The following is a 23615-nucleotide window of genomic DNA, read 5'->3' on the forward strand; positions in this document are numbered from 1 at the left end:
CACAATTTGGCCAGCTTATCAGAACAACTATAAAACCTGAAAGAAAATAAGCATGGAGCACAAGTCCTGTGAGGAGCAGCTAAAGGAACTCAGGTTGTTTAGCCTGGAGAAGAGAGGCCTGAGGGAGGACCTTTTTACTCTAGAGAAACCTGAAAGAACATTGTGGCCAGGTGGGGGTCAGGCTCTTCTCCCAGGTAATGAGAAACAGGACAAGAGAAAATGGCTTCAGGTTGTTTCAGTGGAGGTTTAGTTTGGACATTAGGAAAAATTTCTTCACAGAAAGGGTGGTTAAGCATTGGAACAGGCTGCCCAGAGAATTGGTGGAGTCACCATCCCTGGAATTCTTGAAAAAACATACAGATGAGGTGTTTAGGGACATGGTTTAGTGATGGGTTTGGCAGTGCTGGGTTGATGACTGCATTCAATGAGCTGAGGGGTCTTTTCAAATCCTGATGATTCTGTGTGTGGGCTGGTTGCTGTGATAGGTGTTTGGCACTAAAGTCCCTGTTTGTGCCCCTTGCAGGCCTGGCGGAAGCGCTGGTTTGTGCTGCGCAGGGGCCGTATGAGTGGGAACCCCGATGTGCTGGAATACTACAGGAACAACCACTCCAAAAAGCCCATCCGCGTCATAGACCTCAATGAATGCGAAGTGCTGAAGCACTCAGGGCCCAAATTCATCAAGAAGGAATTTCAGAACAACTTTGTCTTCATTGTGAGAACCACCTACCGCACCTTCTACCTGGTAGCCAAGACTGAGGAGGAGATGCAGATCTGGGTGCACAATATCAGCCAAATCTGTAACTTTGGACATCTAGAAGATGGCACAGGTAGGATCATGCTCATCTTGGAGGCTGGAAGAATGCCCAAGGATGGCAGGAGGCATGGACCTTGCTGTCAGGCTGGGCTGGGCAGGTGGAAGAGGACTGTGGCTCCTATAGCTCCATACAGCGCTGAGATACTGCTAAACCTTGATCTGAAAGTTCTCAGTTCACTGCTGCTGGGTGGAAATACTCACTGACTGCTTGGTCTCACTTTGATGAAGCAGTTCCTGCTAGAGCAAACAGCAGGTCCTTAATAAGAAAAGGTGCTGTTTATGTGAAAAGTTGACTGCTATCTTCTGGGGCCATTTATTTCTTTATCATTCTGTGTTTATTTAGTTTGGCTTAATGTAAGACACCTGTTCCAGGAAAGCATCCTGCATAACTCCCATTTTCTCAGGTTTTGCTGGATGTGTAATGTGCACAGACATGGGCGTATATGCATGTACATAAATCAATGACAGAGATACAAAGCTGCCTTAGCCTATGAATAAAAGAAAATAAAGAAAAGGTAGCAAATAGGAGTGTTAGAAGTGTGTGTATAGACTTAAGAGATGGTCCTGCCAGTGAAGCATAAAGGCAGCTCTTTTGCCAGGCCCTGCACCTGTATATATATTGAGCGGAGTGAATTTCTTGAAAAGCTGCCAAGAATTAACCACTCCAAGATGGATGTAGCCAGTAATTAAAGTGGGGACCTGTACCATCATTAGCTTACCTTTTAAATGAGACAATTGGGCTCAAATAACGGTAATCTGTCTTTCCCTTGACAATTCTAAGGGGCAGATTCAGCAGCAATTGGAGAGCTTCAGAGGAAGTGAGACAGAATTAAACCTTTCAATGTGATAAAAGGCAGTGCAAAAGTAGAAAAGGGGGACACAAACCCTAGGGCAGTAATGTGTTTGGGGGTACCATAGTGTGGCCAGGCAGTTTACCCTTCCATGGTCTTTGTGCTGCTCCACTCAGAGCACTGCTGGTGTCTGAAAGTGCTACATGGCCACACCATTAACAAGCAACTTGATAGGAAGCAAAAAGCTATGAGGAAGGTTTTATTTTAATCTATCATGACTCCTGGCATTGCTTAGCTGCCTTTTGAGTAGTGTCTTCTGAGGGAAATGGGAGTGGCAAGAACACTGCAGTGGTCCTGTTACAAGTGTGATGTCTGTTTTTTTCCCATTCACTTCAGAAACCATCATGAAGACTTGCTGACAGATTATGTGTCAGTACAAGCTGCCCATGAATACAAATTTCAAAGTAGGGCTGGTAGGGATTGGAGTCTACTGGCCTTTGGAGCTTGGATGGAATTAGGGATATTCAGTAACCACCTTCCTACTGTTCTGCTCTTGCTGAATCTGAATTGTTTTTGGATTATTATTTCTGGTGCAGGATTAATTTAGGTATAGTTTTACCAATTACTCTGAAATTAAGAAAACCCCTTCTATGCAAAAGAGAAAAGAGAAAAATAATTTTTGTCTCTCAAATGTGTAGGCAGCCTTCTCCTGGCTCTGTGTAAGGATGTTCATGGGGGATGTGATCTGTGGCAGAGGAGCTAAGACAGTGGCTGTCCCAGATAGATGCATTTATACTGGGAAATGCCTGCACTGTTTTGCTGATGCAGTGCACTATTCCTTGGAAGACTTGCATGTGGACAATACTTGGAGAATTACATGTTGGTGTTTCTCTCCCAGAAAAAATTGCCAGTATGGGCACTGATAGATGGGAAATGACAGCTCTTGCAGCAGCAGTTGGGAAAGCTGGCATTCTGCTTTCCAAGGCAGATATTACCCCCCAAGAAGTTCAGTAGTGCCAAGCATTTGCATTGGTTCAGTACAAAATCTGGAACCTGAACTTGCAGTCCTCATCAAGGATGGGGTGAGCTAAGCCTCCAGACATGCACTTAACTGTGTCTCTAATGACAAATAGCTTCTAAGAGCTTCTATTTATCCTGCAGCTCCTGCCAGTGAGCTCAGATCTGGGGTGTATCCAGGTCAGACTGCCAAACACATCCAGATCCTCTGATTTAAATCTGCATGGTTCCACAAGTTGCACATCACATTATAAACAGTTGCTTATTGCTTCAGCTTTTCAGGAGCTCCTAAATTCTCCAAGAGCCTGTAGTTTTGAACAAATTACCCTTAAAAATTAACATTAGAAGAGAAAAGCCCTATTAAATGCCACATGCTTTTTTTAACATGTTTTAAAACTAACTAACTACTGTTTAAAAAAAAATACTAGTCCCTGCTATGAGTCACATCACCCTTAATTTGTGCATCACTGAAAATCTGCTGTGACTGAGGCCAAAACACAATCCGCTGCTTTCTCTGCTTAGTGCCCAAAGTGTAGCCACAGGTTTATGCAGTGACTCAGCTTTAAGCGCTGTCCTGTAGTTCCTAGTTAGTCCCCTCCAGCAGCAAAGAAGATGGATGGACAGTCAGGTCCCCACACCAGAGGTGTTGGCAGCCAGATATGGAGCAAAGTTACAAAGGCCATGGCTCCTGTGAGCACAGTTCTGTAGTCAACAAGAGGGGACAGCTGAGAGGTAGAGATGACATGGCAGCTCCAGGCAGATGTCAGGAAGGACCTGGGAGGGCAGCTGTCAGGAAGGACTTGCCAGCAGCACTCACACACTGCTGCCACAAGAAACTGCCTCTGGCTGTGCTGGAAATGACAGAGGAGATGGCTGGGGAGTCAGCTGGAAGAGAGAGGAAGAGGCCTTACTCCTGGTTTTCCTACTCTATCTGACCAAAATCCTGCTTCCATCTTTGGTGAAATCTCCCAATAGAGCCATCATTCCCCAGGCCCATGGGACCCATGACCATGAAGGGGATTGAGAGGGTGCTTAGCCCAAGTGTCTGGGGCAGGGGAGAGGATGAAATGAAGTTGGATGTTGGACAACAGGGGCACAGTTTATCCCATGTTCAAGCTGAAGCCATGACTAATTGACACAATCCAGTGTAACAGATTTTCACTGGACAAGCTAGTGGAAGGTTGTTTAACCAGTTTCATTAGGAAGCCTTACCGTTATTTCTACCTCCTTGGTATGTCAGTGCAGCCTTGGGGGTGGTTGATGTGAGAAGAACACCCCTATTCCACCATGTCACTGCACTGCTGTTGCACCATAACAATTCTTGGGGAGGGGGCTGGGGTCTATATCAGAAGGGGAAAAGGCACCCTCTGTTTTTACAAGCAGTGGCTCTTCATTGATTAGAGAAGTCACTGTGGAAGATGCTTTTCAGCCTCTGTGGTGACTTTCTGCACAATTGCAGGGCAGAAATGTTTTGTGTCTGTACCCACTAAAGCAGTTATTTTGGCAACTGAAGCCTCCTGCTGTCTCTCTGGCAAAGGGGATGGCAGGCGCCAAACCTATTCTCTACTGTCTCACTGTTGAAAGTAGTCATGCATAATTTATTCCGCACAGCTGCTGTTGTGGTAGTTTTAATGCACACGATTTGGTTACCCCTGGCAGGGACAGGAACAGTCTGTAAGGAGCTGGCTGCAGGTCCCTCAGCCCCTGAAGGTCAGAAAAGGGCAGGTCTGTGCTGTCCCCATCCCTTCCTCCTGCTCACAACCATTGCCATGTGGTCTGCAGCTCACAGCCTTTCCTGATGGGATAATCCATGGCTAAACCCTGTGAGTAACAGATGGAGTTCAGGCCTGTTCGTTCTCTGTATTAGTAACCCAGAATGCCATTAATTTATTTCTTATGCACTGTGGCAGTTGTAGTTGTTGGTTTCTTGGGGTTTTTTTTAACGTAGTCAGATGATGAAGTGAACATGCTTTACTGAGATCCCTAGGGAGTTAGCCCAGTGTATGTTTGATCATTGTCAGCTTGCAAGACAGTTCTGAGAGTCCAAGATTTAAAAGCAGAGTTACTGTCTGAGCCAGCATGCTGACCAAAAGTTATTTTTCAGATGGGAAGGCTACAGCCCTTAACTTTGTTTTGCAAATGTGAAACTCTATAAAAGCCATTCCTTCGAGAGATGATCACTAATGAAACCCTGCTGCTATAAGCACCTGCTCAAAATTAAAGCAAATCCATTGCCTACACTTAAATTTAAACATGTTCATATATGTTCTGCTGACCTAAGGCCCACTGCTGCCCAGACTGCTGAAGCTAATTGGAGGAAGCAGAGGGAGTCAATATTGGTAGATGGGAAGGAAAGAGGCAGCTCCCTCCCAAGTTGAAAGGGATGAGATGTAGGATAGTGCAGGGAGGGAAGATCAGCTGTTTTATTCTTCTATTAGAAAGATGAGGGGTGAAGCCTGCTATGGCTGGCTTAGGACCCTAGATCAATAGGATCATAGACTATCCTCAGCTGGAAGGGATCTGCAAGGATCATCAAGGCAAACTTCTGGTCCTGTACAGGATGACCCCAAGAATTGCACCATGTGCCTGAGAGGGCTTAGTTTGTGTTTAGTGATGTTGCTGTCTTACCACAAGTTTTGGCGGCCCTCTCCATACCTCCTGGTCTGCTTGTACGCATACCCAGCACCTCCCAGGATTAAGAAGTGACTACAGCAACCTGGTACAGTGCCAAAGCTTGTGGCTCTGTTGAGGTTGGGACTAGATTGGACCTGCTGGAGAGTCTCAGGACCATATCACACAGTGCAGGATCTGGGCCACAAGATGCATCAGGGGCATCATCAGGGGCTGGTATGCAGCATTTCCATCAAGTTCTGGATATCAGCATTAGAGAAATCTGTCATCTTGCTGCACTTTGAAGGCATGTTAATTCTCAGTGTGGTTTTATCAGCAGTCACTGGTTTCTTGTGTTTGTTTTGCTGAGGGTTTTTTTTTTTTTTTTGGAAAAGGGTTTTGCAGCTTTGACTCAGGCAGTGTCTGAGCCAGAGAGATGGGTATCCCCTGACCAGCCCTGCAGGTGTCAGGGACCCAGTGGGCACTGCCCCATCCCCACACAGCTCTGGTGAAGGAACTGCCATGCAGCAACCTGAAACTTCATTAGAAAAATCTTATTCCCTAACTGAGGACTTGTGCTCTTGGTGCCACTGTTTGAACTTGCTGCCAGGAACAGGTGCTTTTGGGGAGCTGCTCTGTAAAAACACCCTTCCCAGTCCACAGCTGACATTGCGGGAGGTCTGGCTTGCACTTGTTTTTGTTTTTTTTTTTTATTTAAATGCCCCAAAAGTTTTGTTTAGCTTGAGTCTGTGTGGCTCAGTCATCACTCCTTCTTCCCTTCTGCCCAGCTCTCTAGCAGGGACAGAGGTTGGGAGAGGAACAGAACCAGACTTCTCTGCTGCCAGGCAGTGCTCAGGCCAGATGGATCTGACTGTCTCAGCCAAATGCTGCCACTGAAGGGTGGCCTTGGGGGTGTGAGCAGGCAGCCAGCTCTGGGCCAGCCCCACTGCCTGCAGCCCTGACCCTTTCCTGTCCCACTGCCATCCCACTCTGTGCTGGGGACATTGGAGTGTTATGCCCAGAGAAAGTGTCACTGGGCTCAGGCTCCCTGTGCCTTGTGACCTCCAGAAAAGTAGTGTCACTTTTCTCAGCAAAGCTAAGAAGCCTCCAGCTGGGCAGTAACAGCCACAGCACTGCTCTTGTGGCTTGGTGTCTAGCTGAGAGAGACATAAAAAGCTTGCAGACAAATTCAGAGCTTGTCTGGTTACTCCACAAACTGGAAAGCTCAGTTTTGTCTACTGAGATTTAGAAAGTGGCAAGAAATAATCCCTTTCCTTGTCACCATTAATTTGAAGTGTAATATTAATTATTTGCATAAGATACTAAAAAAATACTTGATAAAACAGGCTGCTGTGCCTCAGCTCTTTGTTCAGCTGAGTCTGTTCTTCATTGCTGGCTGCAGGAGGGATGCCTCAGCCCTGTAGGAGAGGGGCACCCCAGAGCAAGGGGTCTGCACTTCCTGCAGCCTGGAGAACTTAGCCTGGGCAGGGGGAGCAAAATCAGGCTCCCCTCTACCCAGAACCAGTGTTTGCCTTGACTCACTGCTGCTCTGGCATAAAACATCCCTGGTGCAAAAGCAAGGTGGTGACAGCCAGGACAGTCAGAGGGCCAGGGTGAGTCAGAGCCATCCCTCAGCCAGGCCATCCATTGCCATTGCAGGTTCTGTGGAGAGCCTATCTCACACGACCTCGTCCCCACAGCCCTCACCGGCCGCCTCCACCCATGCCTCCCGCATCGCCGACCCCTCCTTCTCAGTTGACCGCACTGCTGCTGATGCTGCTGCTGAGGAGACCCCCAGTGAATCCGAGTCAGTCTTCCTCCCTGACTACCTCTTCCTGTCCAACTGTGAGTCGGGCAAGCTCAGCCACAACAGGTGAGTCTGGGGTCTGCCAGATATGTCAGGCTGGAGCCCCCCTCTGCCTGTCTAGGCATGAAACTGGGGCACAAAGCCCCAGGGAGCCCTGCCACTCAGGGCTGGCTCCCAAACACAACAGGGGACCACCAGCCTAATCCAATTTACAGGGTGCTTTTCATAGCACAGATTAGTGCTTGGCCATCATATGTTGGTCCTGTCCCTTTCCAAGATGGGTGGCTGAGGATCTCACACACAGCCTTCCTCCTGAAACCTGCTGTCGTCCAAGATGCTCCACAAAATGTCCCAGCCTCCAGTCCAGCTCAGAGGGAAGGGACAGACCTTGTCCCAAACTGTGTGGCAGGGTTTTTTGTTTGCTGCATTCTTATAGCCAGGAGAAAAGGAAAGCTTAGGTCCTGACCTTTGTCTCCTTGCAGGTGTGACAGCTGGTCAAACTCAGACAGATCTTTGGAGCAAACATCATCAGACGATGTTTTTGTTGACTCCTTGCAACCACCGCCCTCCTTGTACCTTGTACAGCCAACCAGTGCTGGCACTGTGCACAAGGTCGGAGCCCCAATGGCAAATTCCAGCATCGTGTCCAGGAACACAGATATTAGTGGGTCATCCAGTGACTTTTCCTCCTCTTCTCCACTGCTGGGGAAGCCACTGACACCAACGTTTCAGATTGACAAGAGCCAAAATGTGCTGCCCTATGGTGTAACCCAGCTGGATGTGCTGTCCAACACACCCCCTCCGCGGCCGCCCAAGCCAACCCATTTCTCAGACAGGAGAGGAGGTGAGGTGGGCAGTGGAGCCCTCCAGAATGGGCACACAGGGATCTGCCGGGCTCAGGTCGCTCTGGTGCCCAGAAGGATCTCCTTGTCCAGCTTGGACAACATGAGGAGCTGGAAAGGTGAGTGCACTTCCAAGAGCCTGCAAAGCAACATCAGTGTGAGGGATGGAGCTTTCCATATGCACAGAGTGGTTTTGACTTCCTGTTGTGCCACTCTGTCCTCCCCTCTGTGAAATCTTACACCACCCAATGTAACTTTCAAATGAATTAGCAAGCAGGATTCAGGCCTGTCCCTTAGGGTTCAGCTCCTGCTCTGTAGAAGCCTCTCAGTATGTGTACAGATGGGCAGCAATTTGGCTTTGATCCCTTCAGGGTGCCTCATGCCTTGCTAATTTTTCCCCTCCTTCCTCAGAAGAGAAAGCAGTAGAAAAACCAAAATGAGAAGTCAGCCACTGAATTGGGCAATGACAAACTCTTTTTATACAGGTCGAAGTGTGGGCTTGCATGTGGGCAATGACTCTGGACCTATGCTGCTTTGCTATACCTGGTCCATTCTATAAGCGCTGCATGTCTTTTCACAGCCTAGAGTAAAGACCATGAAGTCAGGGAGACTCTGGGGATGGGATGTAATCCTGGTTGACCCAGAGACTCTGTGTGTCCTTGAACAAATCCCACTCTGTCCTTGCACTTCTGTCAGGGCAGTCTGAAAACCTACTGCTACAGAGCAAGGCAAGGCTGCAAAGCAAACTCTAATCTGAGCTGAGCTGGCTTTTCCACTTGCTCCTGAAACATCATCATCACAAACAAGAGCAACAGTCAAAACCCAGAATATCATGTCAAAAACCAGCACTTAAAGTATGAGAGAGTTTTATTACATGAAGCCACAGAACAGTGGGAGGTAGCTGGAATACCTGGGTGGAAATCACCAAGTATATTGCATTGACATGAAAACCTTCATTTTTGATGAGGAAAAAAGTGTAGGTTTTAAAGGGCAATCGTCCTTTAGACTCCTGCAGTTTGAATGACCAGACAATGTGTGGGACTGTTTGACCTTGCTCTTAAAGCTCAGAAGCTAGAGCAAGGAGATCTCTGCTCAGCCTGTTTTTCAGTATACAGACAACTCTTAGAAGGTTTCTGGAGAGACACCCATCAGTGGAATTGCTATTCTTAATAATCTGCTACATTTGGTTGCTCCCTGAGAGGTGCTGCTCCAACACAGTTGGTTCGTGATCCTCCAACCCAATTTACAGCAAAATGTCTCTAAGAGGATTAAGTGGCCAAATGTTATGTTGTGCTGCTGTGCTGCAGGGTTGTCTCTGCCTGATGGGGGCAGCAATGAATTAGTAAGTGCTGCCACATTTACTTACCCTAAGTGTAGCTGAAACGACTTGAAGGGTTAAACTCTGAATTAAAATGTGTTTAACAAGAAAGATCAGAAAAATAAACAGAGAGAAAGCAGCAGTTACTCAGCAGCTCCCTCAGTGAATGCATCCAAGTTATTAACTTAATTTTTGCCCTTACGAACCTGCAAAAGGTGCACAGATGTAATTAGCCCAGGACGAAAGCAGCATGAGCTGGTGGAAGCACCATGAAGAAGGATAAGGACCTGTAAAGCACCAGATGCATCCTGCCATCTGCCACAGCTTTGTGCCTCAGTGTCTTTTTGCCATAATAAATAAATGTAGCTGTCCCAGGACAGTGACTGTGTATATCTATATAAAATATAGATATATCATATATATATCATATCATATATATCTCATATATTGTTGTGGCCAGCAACCTCAGGATCTTGTCCAGGGAAGCAGCAGGATTCTGGGAACCAGCATCAAACACCAACAAGACGGGCCCCCATTCATGAAACCATTTATTCAGCATGGGAACAAAGTCAGGTCCAGAACAGAGAGCTCCGAACAGATGCACAGCAGGGGTTTTTGAGGGACAGAACTCTCAAGGGTCCCCACCTTTGAGGGTGGAGTTTAGGGTCAGGAACCATTAGAAACACAGCAAGGGAGAACCCCCCAGGGACTCAAACCCAATCAGAGCACCTGGGCCGCCCTTCACAAGGGGTTTGGGGTGGGACAATGTAACTCTTTGTCTCCCCTGAGGCCGCTGCCACAATATATCATATGTAGAATATGTATCTATATAGATACATATATATCTATATATATAGATATCATATATAGAATATGTATCTGCATTGCTTTGTTCTTGTTTAGCCTTTTTTGATGGTACCCTCAAAAATGCCCCCAGTTGCAGTACTGACATCTCCACCATAAGAGTGGGAAACGGATTAACATGGTTGCAGGCATGCTACCATGTTAAGGCATTCCCATAGAAAATCCCTTTTCAGAAAAGGATGATGGTTGTAAGCATCTCCCACAGCTGATCTTCTATGTACTGAACGTTGGATTTTTTGGCTTGGAAAATAAAATTGAGCTATACCAAGACAAAGGCATACCTGCACAAGGAGGCATAGAGACTGCCTCTGGCTGTTCATTCCCTATCACCTTGAGCCACTTGCACCACATCAGCACTTCTGGATAACAAAGCAAAGAATTTTTCTTCTACCATTAAGTTCCTCCACACACCACTTTCGCTCTGGTCCTGTCCTGACTGTCACCTTAAAAGACTCCTAAATAGATTTCCAATAAATATTATTATTTATAATAGCCCCTTTTCATATAATTTCCCCAATTTGACAGATGCGAAAACAGAAAACTACTAGAGCAGGAGCTGCATTTAAATTCTTGCTCGCTTGGTCCCACACTGGTCTTTTCCCCCAAGTGCTTGTATTACAGGAAGCATAAGTAACAGCTGGATTATACATGAACAGGTTCCTTGGTTTCACAACACTTAAAAAATATGTAATCACTCTTAAAGTACTGCTGAGTTAGATCTGGTCCTAAGTGTCATTGTATTTCCTCAATGGAATCTTTATAAAACTCTATTTTAGAGCCATATGTTTTACTCCAGAGTTATTTCTGTAAGGTTGCACTGCCTCATCCCATTTTTAATCACTTTTTTTTTCCTTGTGGCAGATATGGAAGGCAGTTCCCTAAGAAGTCGAGAGAAGAGGCTTAGCTTGAATTTGGTAAGTACCCTGTTTGCACAAATTTAAAACACTGGCACATAAACTTCAGAGTGAATCATTTCACATCCTGATATTCAATCATTCCTCTCCTCTGTTCAGCAGAAGAATTTAAAAAATGGGGAAAAGTGCCTGGCTTTGGGGAACTTCTATGCTGGCTGCTTTGTTGCCTCAGGCAGCCTTTGAGAGAAGAGAGAGGGAGAGGCCACAATACTGAGTACCCTGTTTTTAGAGCAGATGAAGCTGGGTCTATTATGAAAAAGGTTACCAGTAGCCTCAAGAATTAAACTGTTGACCAAGAGCACTAGAGCAAATTACTTAATCCTTGAAAAAGGGGTCTAAAGATGCCTATCACTTCATGGTCCTGAGAGATCTCTCTTCTTTAGGACATTGGAAAATGTCTGCTCTCAAAGTGCTTGTGACTGAAGACTTTATCAGTCCACAGCCTCCTGCCTCGGCCTTTGACAGACACAGTTCTAAGAAGCACCATCTCACATCACATCACATAGCCAGTCTTCTGCCTGGTGCTGGATGCTGTCTTCTGGGGGAGATCCTTTGTAATTTATATTTTTCTCCTTTTTGAAAGCTTTCAAGGATTGTAATCACTCCCTCTCACCACTCAGCCAGCAATAACCTGCATGAAGTGATTTTCTAATGGTAATTCTCAGTGACCAGAAGTGAGTGTAGGTCTGTGTCTGCTATCTCAGTTTCCACATATATGCCAAAGTCTAGTTCACCAGGTGTTCTCCTTTCAGGCTTTTTTTTGTATTCGGGATCTTCCCTCATTTTATAGGTCAGAATTACTGCTGTGAGAGGCAAGTGCAGCCTCACTGAAGTTGGAGGATTTAACAAATAGTTACCAATCAGTTTGGTTCTAGTTTCCAGCAGTGACTTGTGAAGCTCAGACTGGACTGCTCCAGAGCTGGAGTGTTCATCTGAATTCATGTGTTTGTCTCTTGTCACTCTATCTTGTGCCTCTCTGAAAGGCCCCATCAGAACAATCCTGGCCTGGGCTCAGCTGAGGTGTGTTCCCAGCTCACAGCAGCTCCTGGCTTGGAGGGGGCTGGCTGTGTATTAATCGAGCTGTTTCTCTTTCTGCTCCTACTTGGCTTGTACAGCCATGCCGGTTCTCCCCGCTGTACTCAACGGCTGCGGACAGCACGGAGGACAGCTACATGCCCATGCGCCCCAGCACCTCTCCCTCCGCACCCAGCTCCGACTGTTCCCCTGATGGCTACATCCCCATGAGCCCTGGCTCAGCCACCTTCACCTTCCCTGTTGTCAGCACGGAAAAACTCACCAGCCCATTGCCTGACCTTCCCTCCAACATGGAGCCCCCTCCAGTGAACCGAGACCTCAAGCCTCGTAGGAAGTGTAAGCCCAGACCTAAGTGCAAAACCTGGGGGTCCTGATGGTGGGGACATGGGTAACCTCGTTTGATAGTGTCCTTGGCATGTCTTAAAGCAATTCCCCCTCTAGAGGATGGGTTGAAATGCTGTGTGACTTACAGCATTATAGCCTAGGATGCGCTTGCAGGGCAGTTTGTGAGGGGAGGAAGAGCTTCCACGGCTGCTTTTGCAGTCAAAGACCAGGTGGCTGCATAAGCACAATGCCTGGCTTTTCACTGTGACTGCAAAGAGCCAAAGGGACATAGCCTGGGAGAGACAGCAGACTAAATCTTGCCACTCTGAAGTACATGTACTCCTGTCTCACCAGCTCTCTTACCTGCCAGGAATGGGACATTCAAACACTCAAGTACTTAAACTTGATGTGTTGGCTGTTGGTTAAGCCTCTGTTGGATAGGCACAACTGTCTTAGTTTAATTAGGAATTTTCTGCAGATGCTTTTGCTGATGGTAAATTTCCACTTCTGGTTTTCATGGCATCTCCAAAATCTGGGTTGCACTTCTAGAGAATATACTGGGAGCAAAATTCAGCTTTGAAATGGAGAAATTTCCTAAACTTAGTCTATAATAAAGCTCTTAGGGTTGCAGAGCCACAGGGTTACTCAGAAATTTGTTTTACAGTGCTACTGTAAAATGGGGACATTTAGACCATTGCCATGTAGAAAAGCAAACTCATATCCTTTCTTAAAGGGTTTTGAGAATGGTGGGCACATGTACATTGAGTGGTGACAGGAATGATCCTGATCCCCATGTATAGGATGTTTTTGTTTAGAACAGAATCCAAAACCTGTTATAACCTGTAGGGTGAACCAGCCTCTCCAAGGCAGCATATGCAGAGCATGTTCGGGGCAAACGTATGTATTTTGTGTTGCATTTATGCCCACTATATTTATTCTGTTATTTTAGGATGATTGGGGGACTTTGCTTTCCAGCACTGACCAAAGAGGTCATTTGTTACTGATTTCTGTCTTGGTTATGTTCTGTGAAATACTCTGTTAGTTTCTTTCTGTTAATACAAAACTGCATTTTTCTAAACAGTCTGTACTTTTCATTGAAATCATAGTTTCTTTTGTGTTTACTTACAGCACGACCACCTCCTCTGGACTTGAGGAACCTCTCCACAATTCGGGAGCATGCTGCCGTGACCAGGATGTGGACTGTGCCTTAGTAAGTCAACAAGAAACCTGCCATTCCAATCTTTTGAGCATTAGTGTGGAATAGAGTTAAAATCCCACAAGAAAGATTCCTGGCAAAGTCTACAAACAAAAGTTGCCCAAGGTTCCTTTCAGCATCCCCCAGGCTTTTGTTGTCTCTAAAAAGCAGGGCTCCCTTTCCTGGCAGCTCCAGAGAATTCAGCATCATGATTTGAGGGTTCCTTTTAAACAGCCTGGAGCTGGTCTGCACTCTGGTGTGGCTGCTATGATGACTAAAAGCTTGGCATGCCTAAGCTATGATAGAGCCATTTTTGGTACTGAAAATTAATATAGCAAAGGAAAAGCAGATCAGATAAAGATACATCTGAATTGTAGACTGGGTATAGAATTCTGCACTGCCACACAGCAATCCAGACTTGAACTTTTGGCATGACCTTTTGTAACTAGAAATTAGTTGTTGGTAAAACAAATGCCTTTGATCCTGATGCCCAGGAGTATAAACAGACAATACTGTTGGGCTCCAAGGGCAGCAGAAGACTCATCTTCAGGGAACTTGTTAGCATGGGAGCACTTCAGCCTGCTGGCTGGGGGGGTCTTGGCACAAAAAAAAAAATGCAGCTGTGTTGAAGTGTGCATGCTAAAACCAGAAATTCCCATCAAAGTCCTCTGCACACCCTGGACACTCCAGAAAATGTGGGGTTTTGCTGGCATGAGTGCCAGAGAGGGCATTTTCACTCCCCCATTTCAGGCTGTCATGTGAAGGGCGAAAGAGACACAAGATGAGACATTTTTCTATTGCAGAGCCCTATCTAACATCCAAGGCTGGTTAAGCCCCTTGACACTGCCTGTTAGGGAAAGCCAATACCCTAGCTCCCAAGCATCCCTGCCAGAACATTTAGGTTAATCAGTGCTGACACAGCGCAGAGTTTTGAAGGATAACAAGCTTAGGGTGAGTTTGCATTTTTCACACTAACAAAAAGAAGTTATGCCCAAAACTAATATAGCAAAAGGAATTATGCTTTTTGTGCTGCACAGAGAGGCCATCTAATTTCCTATTAACCAAGCTCATTGTGCTTGCCTGTGGTAATTTATTCACCATGCACCTCTGAGAGTTGTGTTCATGGGATAGATTTCCTTGTGCAAGGGCTAAGTTACTGCCATCTCCACAGCATGCGTAGCAAGTGTTAACCCTGTATACAAAGCCAGACCAAGTTCCTTTGCATGTACCTCCAGCAGCTGATTAATTCACCAGTGTCCAAAATGTGGATACCTGCACAGCCTAGTAACTGCCCCCATTATTACCCAAATGAATGATAGTTCTGTGCCCCTAGGTAGAATTGCTTCAATGTTTTATGTTTTCTATCATATCAGATAGCAAACTTTCATAAATACCAGAGGAAAAAAATCAACAAAATCAGTCAGCAATATAGCACACTATTTCTAGAATTAAGGAGTTCTTGCTTTGGACAGCCTTTCCATAAAGGCCACAGCCCTAGTGTGAGTTTATTCACCATATGGACTGTTTCAGGCTTTGGCTTCAGTTCAGTGCATCTGTAAGATGCTTCATTAACCTCTCCTGTGTTTTTCTTCATAGCAGTCGAATGAGCTTTATCTCACCAGAAAGAGACGGTATTAATTCAGCAAGAATATTTGCCAATTCAGTTTCCGGAGAAGAGGAAGAAAGTTACATTCATATGGTAATGTCATTTTCACACAGCCATCCTTTGCTTTATTCTGCTCTGTCACACTGATGGAGAATGCAGAAGTTTGTTTTCTAAGAAAAAACATTGAGGAGATTTGTCCTTTGCCTTCTGGTTTGTTTGTTTATTTTTTCAAATGATGAAACGGTTTTAAACCAAAGACACTGGGACCAATTTACAGAGAGATAAGGGAAGTCCTTTTCCTGCTTTGCAGAACTCAGCTGTTTGCTCACGAATGTTGCTGAGCAGTTCCAGGAGATCACAGGGATCAGCCATATTTACATGTGAACTCAATAAGACAAAGGAAAAGTAAATCTTTTCACCTTTTAAAATTGTGCCTTGCAAAATCTCCTAGGAAATAACAGAAAGCCTTTAGTGCAGTTCCTAAAGAAACACACCAAATATTGTGCAGAAACAGAACTTCCATTAAAGTCTCATTGTTTCTGCTTTGGCTGGTGGCATTAGCCCCACTTCCCATCCCATAAAAGAAGAACATCTGGCTTTGTGGCTTCCTATTTTTCATTTATTCTTTAGCCATATCTTGCACAAGACCAGAATCTTGTTTTACTTTGAATTTTAGGTGGAAATGGATCTCAAATCCATTCAGTCTGACTACAGATCTACTCCATAGCCAAAGCCCAAGACTAATAGCTGTAAAAATATATTGCAAAACTGACCACAGCCTCCATGAACCATAGTTTCAAATTTTAACCCACATCTCTGCCAGACTGAAATCTGCTCAAGAGGGCAGTTCCAGTTGTAACCATTCCCCATTTGATTTTTCTAGTCTAGGAAAACCTGTCATATGTTTGTGGTTATCTGCAATTTTATGAGAATAATTTTCAATTTCTACATTTGAACTGAATTTTCACAGTTTCTTCAAATTCATTGAATGATGATGTTTAAGTGAGCACCACTGCAAATCTGAGCATTCCAAGGGCTTGGATTAAGAAGCTGGGTACAAGTCCTTCTTGATAAAATTTAGTATAAATCAGCCTGTTTAATTTGTTTTGCCAGAATTATCAGAAGAAAAAGGATCTCACAGTTTCTTTATGCCATCCCACAATTATCAGTGTTATGCTGTGGTTAGTAACCAAATGCCCCCTTGGCACAGAAAATTATGTGGGCCCTTTCTGTTCTCATTCACATTTTCCCAGGCGAATCTCCCAACTCACAGTTGTGATCCTGTTTCCTTCTAGGATCATGTTTTTAGAGCATTAAAAGTTTTTCTTCTTTCCTGACAGGAACACAGACAGGCCACATCTCCATACAGTGGTGCTTTTCCATGGACAAGGAAATCCAACCTTGATTACTTAGCACTGGATTTTAACTCTGCTTCTCCATCCCCTGTGCAGAAGGTATGAGTCATCTGAAAACCCTGCAGCCTCTTGACTTTTTGTCTGCTGGGAGGAAATAAAGATCCAGGGTCACATTCTGCTAGGTGTCCTAAGTGCCATGATGAAGCCAGTAGTGTTTCCAGTTGGCTTTATTTGTGTCAGGCTCAAGATTAATTTGATAAAAGCATGATGAGGGTGCTGACAAGGTGTCCTTAGTGTGACTTATAGGGACGCTGCTAACACAAGCTTGGTACAGGGTATGAGACTGTTCTGGGAAGTGCAGCCATGAGGGCTTGTGGGCAAGTGGATTGATTATTACAGGATCCCTGCATGCTCCTTCATTTTCATCAAGTCTCCACAAAGCCTCTCCTGATAGTTTTCCCCAGACTCTCTTTGCAGTAACAAGTTTGCAGCCCATGAGAAATTCATGGCGTAAAACTGTACCATCTCTTATAATCTGGCAAAATGTGCTTCTTTATTCTTGCATCACCAAAACCATTTCCATTTCCTTTGCAATGCTGAGAAAATACACTCCCTTTTCCAAAGAACTTCTAACCTGACCAAGTGGTGTGTATACCACTGCAAAGCAATGAACTGTAGTCAGTTTGGATCATTTTATGTCCTGTGCATAATTTTCCCCATCAGCCAATATTCCCAGATACAAAAGACTCAAGACTCTTAAGCTTCCTTATTTAAACTCTCCCTGTATCTAAAATCAGTTAGGTTATCCTTGCAGCAGGATCACTCAGATGAGGAGAGAATGATTATCTGCATGGAAATAGCCAGTACAGCATGTTTCCCTCGCTTCCTGTGCTGGGCTGAGTGACAGCGTGATGGATAATTACAGCAAAAGCAGGCTGTAAAGCAATGCTTTTATCAGCTGATGTCACTGTGAGATTCAAGGTGAAGTGAAGCAATCAAGGAATGAGGGAAAGGGAAAGCAGAATATCAAGCTAAGTTTCACTAGCACACCTTTCTTCTTTCAACCTGAAAATTAAAACATTGTTTTTTTCCTCTCTGTACCATAGAAACCTTTTCTGTCTGAGGAACAGAGAGTGGACTATGTCCAGGTAGATGAACAGAAGACTCAAGCTTTACAGAACACTAAGCAGGAATGGACAGATGAAAGACAATCAAAAGTGTGAAGGAAGAAGATTTGGGATCTGGAGGGGTTTTTTTTTGCACTGGAGCCACAATGTTAATGAAGCAGCTAGCACAGTAGAGCTCAAAGATGCTTAAAGTCTGTTGAGGCATTTTTACTGGAAACCTTTGATTTCAGCTGGAAAAAGTAAGTTGTGTGAGTGAGTGGTTCACTGATGTCTAAAGTAATGTGTTAGCCTTTTTACTACCCTTACCAGTATGGTACATGGTACAATTTTCTGGCATGATTCTGCAACGAGTCATATACTTAACGTTCACAAATTCACTACAAGTTGTATTAATCTAGTTTGTCCTGCCTTCTCCTTCTGTCGCTTAATTCCTATTAATTCCTCAAACTATTTTTTGATACCCCTACAAATGCTGCAGGTGCTCAGAGTGCTTTTATGGCAGCAGGCATCTGACAGGTTTTGGTGACTAATCAACTAAGGGCTAAAATACTGAAACAATAAAAAAAAAAACCTTTTTTGAATATATAGTGCTTAAGCAAAGAGAATTTTGAAAAATATTTTTCCCCTGGGTTTAAAAGGTCTGGCTGTGAGCTGATGCAGTCAGAACTCAAAATAGGACTATACACCAATGCAACTGGAATGCATGGTCTTTTACCCTCTGGGTGACAGTCATTGTATTAAGCTTCTTCCCTCCATTGTGGCTCATACTTGTCACTTTTCTGTCTGATTCCTACTGATATTTTCTCCCCTGTCTTGGAAAGTGTCTTTGGCACAGCCCAACTGCTCTTCTAGGAGGAGGCTGTAGCCACACAGCTCTTGGATGGCCAAAAAATAGAAAGGGAAGCTGTGAGCCTGTTTCTGCAAGCCTTGAGAGAACTGTCAGAGGATCAAGACTGCTTTCATCTGAACAGCAGAAGAAATGCCATTAGAATTGCTGGTAGCAGTCATCAGTCTGATTGTTTCACTAGACCCACCCCAAAATAAAAAAGAGCATTAGGAAGTTCAGTGTGCTCTGCAAGAGGCCAAGAGCCTGCCAAATCAGGACAACAATGCGCTCATGCAGCATGAGGATGTCTGGGGTCAGGAAGTCTATCTACCTTGGGACTTGTTATCAGCACTATCTCAGGATGACATATCTGTATAGTTTATAAAATATTTAACTTCAAATGCTTGGCTGCAGTCTTTATTTTACAGTGGCACATGGCCACTTGGTTCATGGAAGTAGACAGTGACGCAGAGTGACCCACACTGGATTTGGTCTCACAGGCTTTGCTCCTGTACATAAGTCCCAGTAGCCATAAGAGGTCTGATCCTGTCAACATGGATAGACAGACAGGACCCTTACAAAAAATTTCTTCTCTGACAATGTCAATTTGCTGGCCTCCCCTCATGTGCCTGTTGTTAACACATTGCATTGCTGTAACCTGACATCCTAAAAATTCTGAACTACCAAACAGAGGTCATAGAAATGCCATTGCAGAAACCACTGGCATTTGAAGGCTCCTACTCAACTTCTTCCCTACACCCCATCTGCTCCAATCATTCAGGCATGCTGGGAGGCTGAGTCGCTCGTCCTGTGGGAGAAGCAGCATAGCTAACAGAAACAGTTTTCCTCCTACCTCAAGCGAGCTGAAGGGCTTGCAAGTCTCACTGCTTCTTTAGCCCAGCCCCTGGGGATTTATGGTGACCAGGATCTCGCTAGGTTACCCTGCAAGAACAAGGTTCACCAGCGCCTTCACTGACTGGGGCAAACTGGGCACCCAGGCCTGTGGGCATGAAGTGTCCTGGACTAGAGCTGCTTGGAATACTGGGGTTAGTCCTGCAGATAGCTGACCTGCTGTTCCATCCTACTCTGCTCCTCCCCTTCCTCACCAAAGCTCTCAAATGAAAGTTGATGTTCATAAAAACTTTGCGAATAATTCCAACTTTTCCATACATATCTTGTCTGTCTGGTGCAAAATTCAGTTTGTCAAAACCCAGTTGTTTTGTCCTCTGCTTTAGCAGAGCTATGAGCACCCATGCCCTAGGAGTGATATTGCGTCAGAGGCAGGGTGTTTGGGGAGAGGCAGTGGAGATCTACACCTACACAGAGGTGTCAGAGAGAGGGAAGCATGGAAGGACCACGGATACTTTGCCTTTCTGCTCCAAAGGATTGTCTTCCTTTCAAAGTGTGCAAATAGCACGTGTTGCTGAAAGCTCTTGATATGTGCTGATGTACTGAAAGGGTTAAAAGACCAGCTAAAATATGTCTTAAATTGCGGACAGACAACCTCCACAAAGGGTGAGCAAAGTTACGTTCTGCTACTGCAGATCCTGGATTGTGGAGAGATGGCAGGCAGGAAAGCCTCTGATGCGGATCAGAATCACATACAGATCAGCTCATGTTTGGAGTGTTTCCTTTCATGCTGTCAGACAATCACCTGAAGTGGAAAAACACCAAGTTATTGGAGACTGACTCTGTTGTTATTCTAGTTTATTGTAAGAATATTTGAACTTCAGCAAACCTGGCTAACAGATCATTCAGAAGTTTAGAGAAGAAAAAGCTGTATGTGGATTTTTACTCCCCTAAAGGGACATAAGCTTATAGCTTGACAGGGACTGTCCTTAGATCAGAATGGCCCCTTTCAACGTCCTGTGTCCCCTGCTTCCTCTCACAACACTCTTATCTTGATCAAATGCTGCTCACTGGTTTCTAACTTTCACTTTTTACTTAAAGCTAAGTTTGGGGGTTTATTCCTATTTTTTATGTAACATCTGATTTTCTCGGCTGCTCCAGGGTGCATGACACACATTCTTGTGCAAGTACAACACATGAAACAGGAGCAACTAAAAAATACTGGGGAAAACTATTTAAAAGCAAAGCAGTCCTTCTCAAAGGCTTTTATTTTGTTTTGGTCAAATTCCACAATACTTGAAAGAGGGTAAAGAGGAGGAAGATGGTGCGAGGATGGCAAAGGCCAAATCTGTTTTGGCCACCTCACCACTAAGGATTTGGGTGTGAAGGGAGCTACAGCAGCCACGACTGATAAACCTGTGGACTAGTACCCATAGAGCCAGCTGGTGGGACTGGAGGAGTGTTACAGAGCAAAAAGGAGTTACTGTTTAGTTAAGTCTGATCTAAAATCTTAATCCCTTGGCCAAGGAAGAAAGAAAACCTGAAAACTGAGTCAGCTTTTGACAGTGTCTGAAAATATAGCCCAGGCCAGAGCCCTTGATTAGTACTGGTCCTGGGGCCAGCCAGGCACATTCCTGATAGTGTCCTCTTTTTACCATGGGTCTGTTATTTGCATCTATTTTTTTCAAAAGTGTAGTGAGAGCTGATGCAGAGAGAGACTCTGTACATAGAGTGGCCAGTGGCCCCTTAGCCCCTGTGCTGAGGGAATTGGAATTGCCCAGCCCGGGTATTGTAATGCCTTCCCTAGCACTGCTGGGGCCTCTCATTTAAAATGGGGAGAGTGCTAAATGAGAAGAACAGTTTTAGTTTAATTGGAAATGCCACCTTGTGGAGTTGCTGGATGCAGCTTGGTTGCAGGATGACATGGAAAACAACCAAGCTCAATGGTTTGAGTCCTGTGGTTATTGTTGGGGCCATCAGCTGATTTCCTCACACTGATGTGTTTAATACGGCCTTACTCATCTCCTTCAATGACTGCACATTTGATCAAGGCAGAGCGGTCCACAACTTATTTGCTTTTTGGACTAAACTACATTTTACATTTATAATTCCTTTATGATAGTAGGCAGCATTAATTTCCTTACTGGCAGAAATGAGCACTTAACCTGAGGAGTGCCAGCAGCCATGTAACTGGAGCAAGGCGTTTTCAGCTAGCTCACTTTGCCAGTGATAGCACCTGCTTTCTTCATTGTCACTAACTACAGATTGTCCTAGAAGTAGATTTTGGAGTTGCATTCACTTGCAGTGATTCAGAGGTTTAATAATTCAAAGACTATCAGATGCTGTGATGACAACGAAACACAGGGCAATGCCTTCCCTTTGTCCCCGTTCTGCAAAACTTGCTCAGGTTTTTTTTTTAAAAAAAGCCACCAAAATAGCAGACATATGCCATTTCAAAGCCAGGATATTTTTTTTTTTTTATTTTCAAATAAAAATAAACTTTTTCTCGTGCAAATGAAGCATTATACATTTTTTTGTATTTGTAAATCTGTGGGGAAGCATTAAACAGTCATCTCTGTTATGAAGGGACATGTCATTGCTAGAGGGAAGGGGCTCACCTTCCTAATGTTTCATTGTAATGTTTGGTGTATATATTTGCACATTAAGCTGTATCTTTTTCTAATAAATTAATATAAAAGATAGCTGTCATCTTTAATCATTTTCATAAGTAAAGGTGCTCATAAGATAAGCTCCCACATTTTTTATTTAATCCTTTTTCCATTTTTTAATTCTCTTACTAGGCAGTGACTTGTTAATTTAAAATATTTGGATGCAAATTCAAACAAATTTGTGAACAAATGTCATATACCTGCATATCAGGGAGATTATTTGCAGAATAACAAAGAACTATGAAGTTGTGACTTTGACTCATGCCTGTATCCTCCTGGGACAGGGTGAGCTGCAGTCCCACAGTCCCAGCCCCAACTCTTGCTGCCACAGCCAAGGGGCAGAGGAAGGGGCCACAACTCTTGACCAACCATGTAGACCACAAGTACAGATTTATTCAGCAGATGCTCCAAGGTTGGATACAAAGACTAGTTGTTATGTAACCTGGTCTTTTAATTGCTCTGTGCTGAGGAGTGTAGTTGCTGGTAATATATAATTTCCACATCCAGCAAGCTAGGGACATGGGATCCTTTCAATGGGCACATGGACGATGAAACAAGGCAGTCCATGGAAACAGAGCTGAGCAAGCCTTGCTGCTAACAAGCCAGGTAGTTTGGAAATAGTTTATTTATTGCTTCAGGCTAGTGCCACTTTTGGATCTGCATGCTTTGTAATCCTGGCTGGGGGTTCACTGTGGTGGATTGAGGGTGGTGTAGTGCTTAGAGAGCCACAGACGGAAACTTGGCTGCACAACTCAAGATACACAGACACTTGTGACTGAGATAAGCCTTCGCCTGCAGTCTTGGTAGAAGGGAACTCCATGATACTTTGTGTTTGGTCTTCGAGAGAGGGCAGGTCAGACAAATAAAGGTCAGATAAAGACTGACTGCCAGTTCACAGCTCTTCTGTGTCCTCTGCCCAGCAGAGATGGCAACCAACAGCCCTTTCATCAGAGAGCACTTCCCAGAAAAGAGACCTCCCTCAATTGCACCGCCTCCCAGAGCTTTGGAGGGAAACAACTACTTCAAAGCCACCATCAGCCAACACCATGAAGTGAGCCAGGAAGCTCTCAGACTTCTCACACCTCTGTGCAAAGTACTTTAGTGACTGGATAATAATAATAATAATAATTATAACAACAACAATAATAATGGGGAAAAAAATGACAGCAAAATGCCTGGATATGTAAGCGCTGGGTTCTATAGAGGCTGGCTCCTCTAGTTACATCTGCAGTTTCAAACCACATCAGATACTACCCTGAAGCAAAAAGCCACAGTGCAGCCAGTCAGGTAGCAAAACCAGGTTCATGGGGTATGAAAAAGAAACCTCTCCAAAAAGTCACTAATTCCCTATCATAGAATTATAGACTATATCTTGAGTTGGAAGAGACCCACAACAAGCATTGAAATCCAGCTCCAGATCCTGCACAGCACAGCCCCAAGGATCACATCATGTGCCTGAGAACATTGTCCAAACTCTTCTTGAGCTCTGGTAGGCTGAGTACTGTGACCACTTCCTTATAGAGGCTGTTCCAGTGTTCACCCTTGGGGGGAGGAAACTTTCTAATATTCAATCTTTCAGCCCAGTGCATTTTTGTCTCTTCAATTCTTTTGGTTAAAGTGCAGTTGCTTTGGTATTTTTTAGCCAGAGCTGC

The 23615-nt window shown here is 44.6% G+C and overlaps 1 protein-coding gene across 9 annotated transcripts in view; it reads left to right on the forward strand.

Moving 5' to 3' along the window:
- Window positions 1-23615, forward strand: part of GAB3 (GRB2 associated binding protein 3) — an 87621-nt gene that overhangs the window by 47072 nt on the left and 16934 nt on the right. For 5 of the 9 annotated variants that reach the window (XR_004497307.1, XR_004497308.1, XR_004497310.1 and 2 more), the window contains 8 exons: window positions 524-827; window positions 6892-7105; window positions 7522-8000; window positions 10925-10977; window positions 12093-12348; window positions 13465-13546; window positions 15128-15230; window positions 16478-16591. Coding sequence is in view for 4 of the 9 variants with exons in the window: in XM_033514139.1 (XP_033370030.1) it covers window positions 524-827; window positions 6892-7105; window positions 7522-8000; window positions 10925-10977; window positions 12093-12348; window positions 13465-13546; window positions 15128-15230; window positions 16478-16591 (1605 nt within the window). In the remaining 5 variants the exon portion in view is untranslated. Of the gene's footprint in view, window positions 1-523; window positions 828-6891; window positions 7106-7521; window positions 8001-10924; window positions 10978-12092; window positions 12349-13464; window positions 13547-15127; window positions 15231-16477; window positions 16592-17598; window positions 21997-23615 lie in introns of those variants that run through there. The other 4 variants (XM_015626334.3, XM_015626335.3, XR_004497309.1 and 1 more) reach the window with 3 other exon arrangements.

The sequence above is a fragment of the Parus major genome, chromosome 4A (genome assembly GCF_001522545.3).
Source record: "Parus major isolate Abel chromosome 4A, Parus_major1.1, whole genome shotgun sequence".
NCBI classification, from domain to species: Eukaryota; Metazoa; Chordata; class Aves; order Passeriformes; family Paridae; genus Parus; species Parus major.